General features: G+C 38.4%; 1 protein-coding gene across 1 annotated transcript; it reads right to left on the reverse strand.

Moving 5' to 3' along the window:
- Positions 1-443: 443 nt before the first annotated feature.
- On the reverse strand, positions 444-12,961 carry LOC134639143 (M-protein, striated muscle-like). Its single transcript, XM_065471549.1, has 18 exons — positions 12,886-12,961; positions 12,419-12,581; positions 12,178-12,284; positions 11,125-11,169; positions 10,625-10,761; positions 10,083-10,227; positions 9,461-9,523; positions 9,127-9,194; positions 8,064-8,177; positions 7,845-7,932; positions 5,472-5,510; positions 4,513-4,618; positions 3,789-3,851; positions 3,278-3,374; positions 2,368-2,404; positions 708-730; positions 562-606; positions 444-486 (listed from the first exon to the last, which is right to left on the reverse strand). The coding sequence occupies exons 1-13, from the start codon at positions 12,959-12,961 to the stop codon at positions 3,821-3,823; spliced, it is 1,182 nt and encodes a 393-aa protein (XP_065327621.1). The 3' UTR covers positions 444-486; positions 562-606; positions 708-730; positions 2,368-2,404; positions 3,278-3,374; positions 3,789-3,820.
- Positions 12,962-13,908: the final 947 nt, after the last annotated feature.

The raw sequence follows: 13,908 nt of genomic DNA on the forward strand, positions 1-13,908 counted from the left end.
TTTTATATGAATACTGGTTTTAATATCATGGTAAGTATTATAGACATTGACTTTTGAACAGACATTATCTGATCAAATGGATCTGGAGAGTTCTCAAAATAACATGACATCATGAAGCATATTTTAGTAGACACATACTGAGTGTGAAATTTCCACAAGACAAGTTAATAGAAACATTATGTTGTAATTGTGTATGGTTAATGAGATAATTAATCGTGAGACAGGAGGGGAGGAGTTGAGTTTCTGAAGAGGTTAAACAGAGTCAGAGAATAAGGCAGTATTTATGGGGTAGGAATCAAATAAAAGTACAAAGCCCCATCTGAATATGAACTGGTTGTACATGTGACTTGCATACACAATTTAATTAGCTGAAAACAACTCCAATAAGACATTTACCTGATCATCAGGCTCGACTTCTGATCCGTTCTTCAGCCATGACACCTGAGGTTTGGGGTCTCCACACACTGTACATGTTAAACTCAAAGTCTACAGAAAGCACAGAAAATACCTATTAGCAAAATGAGACAGAAAGCATGCAGCTTCACACACTTAGACGCCTACCTTCTTTTCCATAATGGTGACCACATCAGGCAGTCCTCCCACCACCTTACCACGGTGTAAAACAAACAGTTGTTAACATTCTAGGTTATTCCTATTGTTTATTATATTAAGCTATTATATAAAGGAGAACAGGAGGATAAACTTACTCTTCTCAGCGTATGCCTCAGCCCTGAAAAATCAAAGCAGTTTTGTATTATTATACAAATTTTATCACTAGCAAATCTTTATATAGTTCAAGCTTTACTTTAGCCAAATCATTTCTGGTTAGCTTTCATTACCTGGCTCTGACCACACATCATTTTTTCTTTGTTTTTTTTTTTCTTTTCTTTTCGGTTAACTAACAGTGGTCAGATGGTGTGCCACAAGGTGCGTTAGATTTACAGCCAAACCTCCTTTTAATATTGTTTACTTCAGGAGTTTCATGTATATTTCCTGGGGAAAAATGATATTGTTATGTGAGCGCTGTTGGAGCAGCATGGCAGGACCAGAGGTCAGCCACAAGACCAGATGGTTGGGGAAACTCTGCTCTCCTCTTGGCAAGTTGATGCTCAATCAAAAGGGTAACAGGGTGTCACTTGTTTCAATGTGTTTGTAAAGTCTTGTGCTTAAATGTCTCTCTTTGAATGTTAATTAGAAAAGGGATTTGGATGGTTTCCACACTGCATGCAGTGTTTAGTGTTTGCAGTCTCAATCCCTTTCCTAAAAGGATTTGCAAAATGTGTGTGTGGGTGTGGGGTTTGCTTTGGCCCAATTAGCCGACAGACCCCAAAGGATCTCTGCTACCTGACTGCTTCTATTTTTAACCAAGATTTTTATCTCAAATTATAATGCGCTGGACTCTTTCCAGACAGCCAGCGTTGGAGTTTTTGAATTTGCTCAACTTAAAGATGCAGGGTAATTTTTCGTAATCATTTCTGCAACTCGAGTTGCAGTGATTTAACAAGACTTTTCAAAACTGTAACTGTAGGTGAAAAAAAAACATACTTGAATAATTGGAACCAGGGCATGCAGAAGTTTTACACCTCTTGGAGCTCTTTAGATTCTGCTCATGCAATAGTGCCAGGGAAGCGTCTGATTCAATTTGCAGCTTGCTACATGCATGCAGCAGTGTTTTAAAGCATACACACAGTTTCTTCAGTCACAGAAAAAGGAGAATAAATCATCAAATAATATAGTGACCTAATTTGAAAATCATAACTTTAGTCTGGGATTAAATCCTCAGTCAGACTTCCACAGTAGACCTTTAAAAAAAGTGCACAGGTCCTTACAGGGCAAAGCACAGGCAAATTAAACAACTAAAATATTCAAAACAAGCAGTTAGTTTTAGTGTAGCAGTTTGGAGTTAGGAGTGCACTGATATTTTAAAGTGACAAGTCTAATCAATGCATGGATCTACACTGATTAACACTGAGCATATAGTGGTTACAAAGGCTCATACAGTCTTCTGCAGTGTCTCAAATGATCTGAAGGCTTTGCACTGTTTGAAATGTGGAGATACAAATGTTAATGAAATTTCCAATAGATGTTTTAGTATTCAAATACAATCAGAACGAGAGAGTCGAATATACGTGTATTTATAGAAAACCTCATGCTTTACATTATTTGAAGCAGGAAAACAAGACTATTGTTTCCTTATATGAACACAGTGTAGCCTGGGAAATCATTACTTTGAACTATTAGATGTCAAACTCACAGTTATGAAGCAAATGTGAAGGAAGCAGTGATTCATCATTAGGCGAGCCAGTCTGACACATAAAGGCACAAGTTTAAAAAAAGAAGAAAACAGCTTTGAGAATATAGTCTTACTTTAGTTTCTGGAACTCTGCAAAGGCTTTCTCATATACTGTTAAATACAAAAACAGAAAACTGTCAGTGTCACAACACATGCCAGTTTACTTTACTTTAAATTTAGACACACCTAGAACCAAAATAGTCTTTATAATATCAAAACAGAATCTTTCCCTTTTCCTGCTCATGAACATGGCAACTTTTTTTTTTTTAAAGAAAATAATAGTTTTAAGATGAGAGTGATGCAGTAAACACAGGAGGAATGAACTCTTTCAGTCATAACACTCATAAATGTGTTTTTTTAACATTAAAAAAAGTGAATTTGAGAAGTTTTAGTGGAGATTTTTTCCATACAGTGCTGTGCAAAAGTTTTGAGCCGCAGTAATTATGCACGTAAAGGTACAATTTAAAAATGGTTCTTTGCTAATTTTTCTGTTATGTGTAGACACAACACTGCTTCAACCGTTGAGTTGGGGGGTTTTATGCTTGAATGTTACATAGGTCAGTGTTGGGTGGTTTAAACCAAAAAAAGCCATTCCTCTATAATTAGCCAGGTACCAGGACTGGACTCGAAATGAGTGAAAAGCAGCTAATGTCCAAAGACAAACTTTTCAAGGCTTTCTGTCTTTCAAACTTTCAAACTCAAGACTTTTGCATTGTTGTGTATGTAATCCGATCCACACTAAAATGTATGTAACTGACAAGCAGCCAAGCAGTCCAAACATTGAATTCTTTTTAAAAGTGAAAACTGGAGACTTTCATACTCAAAGACTAGCTGAAATATAACCAGAGAGACTACACGCTGAAAGAGAGCCATAAAAACAAGTGACTGTTTTTTTCTACCCTCTTTTTACAGAGTTATCGATAAAAACAGGAATTGACTCAGGAGGGAAGGAAATAAGAGTGGAAAAGTACTGAAAGTACTGACCATCACCGCTGAGGTCCAGTGTGCGTTTATGTGAGTTTTCAGGGTCAGTGATCACAATGGAGTACTTGCCCTTGTCCTTCTCCACTGGTTCAACTACCTGTGAATCAATCAGCGAAAAACGATCAGCCACATGACGACAGAGGCATCAACTCAGTGTCTTGCTATTTATTTCTGCTTTGCGTGTTTTGAGCTATGATTTAAAAAGAGATTAATTTAACAGGTAGGCTAATTACAATTATAAAGCTTTCTGACAAAACGATCGGAAGACACGCTACTTAATCAACTTTAATGAATTTTAAACCATTTTTATTCATTAGCTTTCCCTTGTGATTATCCCTTTAATTTATCTCAAAGTTTCCTCGTCTCTGCAAAGACACTTTGAGGACTTTTACAAGCAACACAGACGAGCAGCAGCACCAATGTCTGAGGTGCTTTACTGTCATAAAGTTACTGATGTGTGAGATTCCTCCGAAGCATATACTGTTCAGCTTTGTATAGAAGATGATAATACCTCCATTGTTGCCATAGTCGGGGTTCCACCAATCACAATCTTGTCACTGTGGGAGAGTTTAGTCTCACCGAGGAGAAGAAAAGAGAGGTTAGTGTGTGTGTTTGTGTGGTGGGGGGTTATTTTTGAGCGAGTCAGGTAAATGAAAATCATGTTTACATGCCTCGCTAATGTCATGCCGACCTCTTGCTCTTACATGAACCCACAGAAAAGACAGTGAGATATTTTAAAATAAAATCTTCATAATTTTTATTCAGTTTTACTTCATTGTTCTGTCCACTTGTTTTTATTTTATGAACCCATTTTTTAACATTTTATAATTTCTGGAGTGAACTGGAGTGCTTTTAAGTGCAGAAAAGCCTTCCTTCTTTATAGAAAATAATAGCTGTGTGATTTCTGTCACAAAACAGGGCAATTTTACTGCAATAACAGGGATAATGAAACCACTTGCCAATAGCCCATCAGAAGTTTTATTATGCGGCTTATTGTTTTTCCCACTCGCGGCAGTTTAACTTGAGGGAAAACCAGAATAATGCGTTTGTGGTCAGCATGTTTATAGGTGGACTTAAAAGAATACTCTAGTAAAACAACTACCAGGACTACAAATACTGGAGTTATGCGTATTTTCTTCCTCCATTCCTTATCTTCATCTTCGTACTCCAACTATTTGGTATTATGTTTATATTTGTGAGGCGGTGTTAATTCTGTGTTTAATCTAATTCCTTACCCATTATACCAGGTGATGTTCATCTCTAAGGTGTAATACTTCATGTGACACTGCAGCTGAATGCCTGTTGCTGTGCAGTTTATCACAAGCTCTGCTGCACTGGCTCCTGGAGGAGGTAATGGAGGCGATGGAGGTTGTGAGGACCACGTTTGAAATCAAAGTAAAATACATGTTTTCCTCCAGCTGCTGGACTCTGTGACCTCGCTATGCTGTGAAAGCTACTGCATGCAGAGATGAATTAATTGAATAAAAATAAACTTCCATTTTCAGCCATTTGTAGGATCTAGTTTGAAATTCCCTTTTGTCCAGCTTGGAGAGGAAAATTCTGCTAATGAAGCAAAGAGCAGATTGTTTATATCCTGGCACTCAGTAAAGCACTTCAACCATGACAGGTTTTATTAACTTTTTTTAAGCCGTTATACCTAAAAGGGCATTTTATACTACACAATGTCTGTGTCAGATTTTCCTCACTGCACATTACAAGTGGGCAAGTGTGTCATCCACCTGGTCACATCACCATGGTTTCCCATTATCACAGTAATGAACCACTGCTGTAACAGTTGCTGCAGAGCTGTCAAGTGACTGTCTCTTAAAATAGGAGTAAGATGCTCCTCCACACTGTCACTGTGACAGCGCAGTGGAATTTTAAAGTGATTTCACCACATGATGGCACGATGGCCAAATGCTTCCAGCATGACAACTTCTGCCACACGCTGATAAGTGTGTGTGTGTATGTAGCAGAGGGTTTTTAAAACAAGACCCATATCAGTCTGATGATGGATCTACCAAATCTCTCATCACTGGGGTTTGATGGTGCCATGTTAAATTTAGATAATTTGAACTGGATCCCTACAGTGGGTAGAGGGTGGTGCTGGTGGTGTGTCATACCGTTTTTAACATGGATGTCTCTTTATGAGATTATTGGTGTGTGCGTCTGTGTGCAGAATGCAGCAACTTACCAGCCAGTTGGCTGAGCTTGTTTATGGCATCGTCAAAGACTAGAAGAAAGGCAGAGGAACATGGGGTCAGAGACGGAGCCAAGAGGATGGAAAGGCATGATGCTGCTCTCTGGTGGCTGCATTCAGAGCTCAGTAAGGAAAGGTTTAATGAAAACATGGGAATATGTTACTTTATGGTTTCCCAACACAGTGAAACAGTGTAAGTACCTGCATTTGTTTTGTGAAGTACACTTTCAGCACCATGTAACATGGCAAGAATGGTAGTTATAGAAGCATTTTTAGAAATACCAGGTGTTTCATTACATGTTCATAAAGACTTTACATATACAAAATATATGTAAACTCCTATACATTTGTTTTAGTACAAAAAATAATAACCCTGACAATTGTGAGGAATTGAGGTGTTATTTTTCTGCCATTTTTATTATTTCATGTTACTATTTCTATTTTTATTATTTTGTTATTGCTATTGCATCATAATCATATAACAAGCATTTGCATTGACGCATTTATTAATAGTGATATTGCATTCAGATGTTTAAACACATTGGCACTCAATTAAGTTTTTATTACAGGTGCAGTTATAACCTTAAATGTTCATAAGCAGACGGCAGGGTGAAAGAAAAGGCCCCACGCAGAATAACTCTGTGCCAAAATAAGACAGGAAGTTACATGTTTTTGAAGTTACATGTTTTGCAGGAAGTGAAACCAAAAACCAGAGTCTGAGTGAAAGTTAGTCTGAGGAGCAGTTTTGATGATGCTATTATCTTTTATGCATTTATATCGCTGATTAAGCTTTGATTAAGTTTTAAGTAGTTGTATTAGATTGAAACATTTGTTTTATACATTTTACATATAAGTCAAGATTATTATACACCGGATGGCCTTAGCCTGGTTGTCTATGCTGAGGTCAATTAAAGTGCAGTGCGAGGATCATACATGCACAGACAGACATACACACACATACACACACTGGTTTAGAGAGGTTCACTTGTAGGTGAAAGTTCAAGCAGGTGTTGCTAGGGTTGCAGTGGTTAGGTTGGGGGATGTGACTGTTTGATGAAGAAGCAGGTACACGAGGCGAGAGATGAGCAGGCTTGCGGGAAACCACCGGGGAGAAGATGGAAGCCAGTGTTCTTTTAATTGTGTCTCAAGTTGTCAAATAGAACATTTGTGGTTTTGAAGCTGATGTACTGACGCGATGAGGGGGCGTCACTAAATAAACCCTGATGTATAAAAACTGTAGTTTGATGTTTGGAGATTGAGATTGTGGGGCTCTCTGCTTACAGGGTCAGCTCAATCTCCCACACGTGTGCTTTTCATTAAAATCAACGCTTGAATTCATCTTTTGGACCAGTGTGGTTACTTGCATTCCCCTTGTGTTTCCTTCCCTATATTTTTGAACCTTAACACACTCTAACTGAATCATCTAAATAGCCTAGCAAAAAAGAGAATGTTTTATGCGGTGTTTTCAGATTTACCTCAGTTTGAAGGATTTAGGTAGACTGAGAAAAAGATTTGGATGAGAAAGATAGTCTCTTGGCATACTTGTTCATGTGAAGCTCAGTCTCAGTTAATTCATATATAAACATCTTCACATATCAAACATATTAAACTTACGAGGCACGTCAACATCTGTGAGAAATTTGAGAAAGTGGGGTTTTTGGGTTTTGTTTTTTTAAATGAAGTGTTATTCTGGGAAGCTATTATATCTATTGAATCAGTTGTTTCACTCACAGTTGACCAAGTCTCCAGTTTTAAGTGTTCTGGGTCTATTACCAGATATCAGACCAAATGAAATGAAGAGGTTATGGGTCCCACTGGCTATGACATCAGGATGTAAAATAATATTAATGCATTGGAAATCAAGCAATCTGAGCTATTTTGGATAGCAGATCAAACTGCATGCGAAATAGTTACATTCAAACAAGTGACACGTAGAATAAAAAAGGGAGACGAGATATTTTTGGAGGGGAGCTGCCTTTTGGAATTGACAAAAAATGTTTCTGACTAATTTTAACAGTTTTGGCACCAATCATAATGTATGAATCATTCAAGGTGTCATTTGTAGACCGAGGCTTTTTTATTATTTCCTTTTTTTCTTGTATAGGAAAAAAAAATTTTCAGTATGGTAATATATCTACTTTGTATCCTGCTGCTTTTGAGGAAAAATAATGAAAAAAAGAAATAGTTTATAACATTATAAATGTTTTCCCCATGTCAAGCATTTTATTTATTCTTTTTATAAGAATAATACACTGTAGGTAAACAATTATACTTGCTCAGTAAGACATCAAGCTAACTATCCAGACAGTGAACTTGTCATTTTTATTAAGTGGTAAGATGAACTGCAAAAATAGAGAACATGTTTACCTTTTCCAGAAATGTTTATTTGGCTCATATCTTTTCCTCTGTCATCGCTGATGGTGGCTTTGTAAATTCCTGCTGTCTTCATTGAAAACTGGAGAAGAAACAGTGTGACATAGGGAATACAGATTTGTCCATTTTGAACACAGCACGAGGACAGCGTTGGAACCCCCCCCCCCCCCCCCCAAAAGAAAAATAGTCTTTAGTGCCACAGTGTGCTCTTACCTCTTTAATTGGCAGTTTACAGACTCCTGATCCCAGGTCAGGTTTTACATCCGGGATGATCTCCGTGTCTTCTCTAAACCAGTGAAACACTGATTCCTTCTTCAAGTTAGCAACCTGTTAAAATCAATAAAAATTGCGTATTATCATTTTCGAAAAACAGGAAGTGAAGTTTTATTGTCTCACACACACACTTTATATTTTATACAATTCATCGAACAATGCAAATCCAGATGACCAGGGATGTGCTGTATATAAAGTCTTGTTTATGTGGTAGTTTAGGAAGATCAAGAGATGTCGACGAGGCTTTTGAAAGACAAAGGAAGCAAATGCCTGCAGCAAACGGATTAAAGTGAAAAACAAATCTCTTAAATGTTAATGCATTGGTGCTTTTGTTTTCTGAATATAAAAATAATACTAATCGGAGAAAATGGTAAAACACAGTTTAATGCTTGGCTGTTTAGTTAATGAACTAAATGGTAAGAGTGCATTAGCATTTGAAGAAGGGGTTATTTAAAATGCCTGTTTGCTGCAGGACAAGTACACTTATTTTTGCCTACAAAAGTCAACAAGTCAACCAGAGGTTCCCAAATGTTAGCACATAACTGTACCTCATCAACTTTTTGCAGTAATTCTCATCCACTTGATGGATTTAAACATAAATCCTGTCTTTCAACCAAAAAAACTTGAGGCTAAATGATCCCAAATTGGAAGTAGAGCATTTTTCTGAAAACTGGTTGATGTTTAAGCTTGCTGTGTTTTGGTACTCAACAGTTAAATAATGAATGCATATATTTACTATATCTCAAAGATATGCTGATGTCAACTTAACTGTCCCGGAGCATATAAACGGCCACTTTAATTTTAAAATGTTCTTGATAATATACTTCATTCTAACAAGGGCAGGAAAAACCCTGACAATTCGAGTTATTATCTGTCTGGACCTTATCATTACGCAGCACTGTGGCATCCACACTTAGTCTCCATAGAATATCTGCTCAGTAAGTGAGCCTCCCATTTGTCAGACTGTAAATATTCAATAAATATCGAGTACCACTGTGTTTACCTTGCAGACCAAAGTGACAGAGCAGTCATCCCCAATCTGAAGTGATAGAAACTCACTAAAGTGGGGGCCTGTAGTGAAAAGAAACATGAGACGAAGCCTTGAAAATGGACATAAGCTTTTATAAAACACTTGAGGAACCTTGTTATAAGCTGTATTAACTGATGTGTGGTTTTAACTTTGCAGCTCGAGAGTTTATGCAAAGATAGTCTACTTCTCTCCTCTATGCTCACTCATTAGTTATCTCCCGGGCAACATAGTGTTGTGCTGGTCTCAGGCTAAATTAAGAACAAAGCTCTTACAAGCTTAAAAGTGGATGATGTTTTGTATTTCTTACCCTCTTTGACTCTGATGTACTCTCTCCTCTGGAAATCGGCCTCAGCCAGTGCTGCCTTGAAAGCTACGTGCACATACAGACACACATAAACGGAGAATAATTAAAAGATCAAAGTGTTGCTATAGATTTTTTTTTTAGTGGTCCCCCATATGAGAGCAGAATCATAATTTATGAAATCAAGCATCTTTAGTTGAATCTTAGGGAGTCCTATAGACATGAAGTTCAAACCCTTCTCTACACTGATGGGCTTAATACATTTCCATAATGGGATCTCTAATGCAGCAGATGCTAAGTCTACTGTCATACCAAAAAGCCCATTCTATACACTCTCTGCTACATGTCTGTGTTTCTCCTGGCTTAGGCTTGACAGCATACCCCCTAATTAGTACGCTGAAAAATAAGAGGTTGTGATAAGTTCTTTCTGCACACATCCACTTAATATACATTTGTGGTTTGATACAACTGCAATCCAACCAAGAGAAAAAAAAATTACAGTCCAGAGGTTATTGTTCTTTTTTTGTTGAATGTAGTCGGATACTGCAGGTTTTGTGGGGTCTGACTGGGTTGGAATCACATTTGAAAGGCTGATCGTAGGACAGGAGTAAACCTTGGCCCCTCTTACCATTTCCAATCAGAACCAGTGAGCTCTGTGCCTTTCCTCCTCCATCTGTGATCTGGCAGGTATACGTCCCCTCATTCTCCTCAGTGAAATGATCCATGATGAACTCAATGATCCCTGTAGCGACGTCATGACCCATCTTGTTGGGCTGCAGAAAAATAGAGTTGTAATTTTAAAAAGCCTACTTGACGACAGACTTTGTGAATATCATAACTTTTGTGTAGTTAAAAACAGCTGACTGAACTATTGTCTTGATAGAAAAGTAGGTTGTTCACCTTGAAGCTAGAATATAAATCATTCATCTCTTCTGTTTTTATTTGCAAGGTTCAATTAAATGGTTTAGTCCATACTTTGGGATCTTTCAGTTTGAGCCTCGCAAAAATTGCAGCTGAAAGAAGACTACCTGGCTAACTGATATATCATTTTCCGGACTTCATTTTTTATTTGCATGACTTTCTACACCCATGAATTTCAAGTACTGCATAGGGAGAGTGGCATAAGTAGGAACTGACTACAATCTGCAGGTAAACTAAGATGTATCTTACATCAGCTCCAGACAGTTCCTTGTTGTTTGCAAAGAATTTGTAGGTGACATTGGAAGAAATCTCCTCAGCCTGCAGCCAGAACCTCATTCGGCCTCTCTCCAGAATCTTATAGGCCAACTCAGACTTCAGCGGGATGACTAGAGGACAAGAGGGAGGAAGGGTAAGGGGTTTCAAAACATTATTGTCCTTGTTTAATGAGGAGACGAAGGAGGAGAGGACAGGAGAAGGGGAAGAGCTTAGGCAGGTGATGCAAAAGCAGGTAAGACTTTTTTTTGGGATCAAATAAAAAGAGAAATCTGCCCCTAAAAAAATAAAGAAATCAGAAATCTTCAAAGGCAGAAGAAGAAAGAAAAATAAAAGCATAAAAGAGGGAGAACGAGAAATGAAGTGAGCAGGTAAGACAGATTAAGACTCAGAGGAGAAAGTTTTAAAGAAGAGATTAAAAAGGACAAAGAGAGAGAAACTCAGAGAGATAGAAAGAGTCAGCCAAAGGTACCTACCTGGGTGTCTGATATCATAACTGAGCGCCAGCATCTTTACCAACTCTATAAGGCACAGACACATTATTTTATAGACACAGACGTGCAGTTATCATACATGTGACATTTTATGCATTGGTCTAATTTTACCATTAGCTTCGATGAGGTACCAGATAAGTCAGGGAGAGGAAAATCAAGAAGCAAAAACATTAAAACTGAAGATTAAAGCTGAAAGAACGACATTACATTGTGACTCATAACTGGCCCTGAATGCTTACCCTGAAACACAGACTGTATTATGAGTTGTTGTATTATTGGAGCCTCACCAAGTACCTGTGATATAACTGAAATAAATGAAACCTTGCGTGCTAGAAGTTCAGAAATTATTGCGAGTTACAGTGGAATAACTGTAGGCCGAATGGGAAGCAATCAGTGGAAGCCACTATTATAGCCTCGTAGCAAACTGGTGCAATAGAAGGAAAAGCGTTGTGAAGCTTTCTGACAGAAATCCTTTTGCCACGAAGATCTGGTGGTAAAACATGTTCAGTGCCCCAAGCTTGGAGAAATAATGCGCTCTGCTAGTATCATCAGATGTGTAATGAAATTGTTTGTTGCCTGGGTGCCAGGGTGATTGTTTTTAAGTATGCTCTCACTACTTTCATCTTTTATTGCATTCTACACACTGCCTTAGTTCTCCGATACAAATTTCTTTTGATTTTGGCTCAAGTCTGCGCTTTTGATGTAGTTATTAGGGTGTTGCTCTACAGCTGTTCAAATTTTCACGATCAAGGCATGAGTGGTATTTGCATGCAATAGTTTAACAGAGGTAGGAAACGGATATGGAATGCAAACTAATGCGATGAGATGATTAAGATAATAATGGCAACATCGCAAATTACCATATGTCAACAAGGGCAAATGAGCCATGAGTATAGAATACAAATAAACATAAACATGAGAGATTTCATTAAGTCTAAGTTGCAGATTCTCTTACAGATTTTCAAATTTTGCATGACAGTTGACTGGGTGCCTAAGCATCAGAGCCATCCTTACATAGCAATGAATAGAACCTACCTTCATTAGAGATTGTGTAGCTGGATGACACTCCCTCTGTGTTTGTGACAGAAACAGAATACGTCCCAAAGTCTTCCTTATCTGGGTTCTTGAAGATCAGCTTAGAGCTGCAGTGGAGGGCGGAAGAGAAACACAGACACACACAGTCAGAGAGATTGTTCAAGCTGAAATTGAATGCAACTGTTTGATGTCATATGCATGTCATATATATGTGTGTGTGTGTGTGTGACTGTGGTCTTACTGGGTGCCCTCAGATTTAATCACTACCCCTTTAGAGAAATCTGTGATTTCTTTATAATCTTTCTTCCAGATGAACTTGGAGCCTTCGTTTATCTGGCAGGACTCGAATGACAGAACAATGTCACCTGACTTCTCATCCACCACACAGGACACCTCCTGGGAACCTTCAATACACAGACAAACATAGTTTTTAGACTAGCCATTTTTGTCTCCAGTTAATGCCCAGAAAGCCTAGACTGCTATTAATGTGATCTTTGATATTTGATGGATTGATAGCACGTGTCCACTCGCTCTTAAACTCTTGCCTTCACCACTGTCAACAATAGTGCAACACTCACTCAAAGCAAAACCATAGCACTTTGTATGCTTTACAAAGATACAAAGAGAAACTTGGAGACACATATTTATGAATTTTAACACCCTACATTTTAGGAAGGTATTCAGTTTCTGTCTGCTGTTAAATGTTACCTGCCACGGCCTTGGCAGTCACAGGGTCAAAGTCAAAGTCAAAGTCAAAGTCAACTTTATTTGTCAATTCTGCCATATGTACAGGACATACAGAGAATAGAAATTCCGTTACTCTCAAACCCTAGAAGAAGTAGCAATGAACATTTAAATATAAGAGAGAGATTAAAAATGCAAGTAAAATAATTAAAAAGTAAAATTTGAATAAATACAGTACAAGCTATACAATATACAATATACAATATTCAGGTAACGGTAACGGTAGATGACATTCAGTGTAGACCAGGCAGGGTAGTGCAAATAGGCAAATAGTGCAAATGGAGATTTGGTAATGTACGGTAGGAGGTAGTGTAACAGAACAAAGTCTTATGAGGTAATGGCAGTCCAATGCTCCACAGGTGGCTAATAACTGGTGCAGGCCAGTGAGTGAGTCAGAGAGTGTGTGTGTGTGTGTGTGTGTGTGTGACAGAGTTCAGTGAGACCGTGGAGGAGAGAGGGGAGAGGGGGCAGAATCGGGAGGGAGTTAAGCTTCCTGACAGCCTGATGGATGAAGCTGTCCTTCAGTCTGCTGGTCCTGGCTTGGAGACTCCTCAGTCGCCTCCCTGACGGCAGCAGCTTGAAGAAGCTTTGCATTGGGTGCGTGGGATCAGCCGCTATGCAAAGGGCTTTTTTAGTGAGACGGGTGCTGTAAATGTCCTGGAGGGAGGGGAGAGAGACACCAATGATCCTCTCTGCAGCTCTCACTATGCGTTGGAGGGTTCTGTGAGGCCATTGAGGCCATAACCACTCCTGCAGCATTGACTGCACGCACTCTGAACACATAGGTAGTGCCCACCTCCAGACCTGTTACCTAGGACACAAACAGACAATCTGTTGTTGCTAGGGGGAGTGGAGGTGTGAACGTCTGTAAATTGGTGTGGTAACTTTCAACCTGTGCAAAATTGACAGGTAAATAAATTATGACATAATAACAGCATATTCTATTCTGAATCTAACAATACTATTTATTTTGTTGATCACTTGGTG

Source organism: Pelmatolapia mariae, linkage group LG1 (genome assembly GCF_036321145.2).
Source record: "Pelmatolapia mariae isolate MD_Pm_ZW linkage group LG1, Pm_UMD_F_2, whole genome shotgun sequence".
Taxonomy (NCBI): Eukaryota; Metazoa; Chordata; class Actinopteri; order Cichliformes; family Cichlidae; genus Pelmatolapia; species Pelmatolapia mariae.

What these genes read in the sequence shown, in the direction of transcription:
- LOC134639143 (XM_065471549.1), bottom strand. Translation starts at nt 12,961, where the DNA reads ATGGCAGAATTGACAAATAAAGTTGACTTTGACTTTGACTTTGACTTT. An exon ending in GACTGCCAAGGCCGTGGCAG is followed by an intron (nt 12,582 to 12,885) that starts GTAACATTTAAC and finishes TGTGTATTGAAG; the next exon opens with GTTCCCAGGAGGTGTCCTGT. An exon ending in ATTAAATCTGAGGGCACCCA is followed by an intron (nt 12,285 to 12,418) that starts GTAAGACCACAG and finishes CCTCCACTGCAG; the next exon opens with CTCTAAGCTGATCTTCAAGA.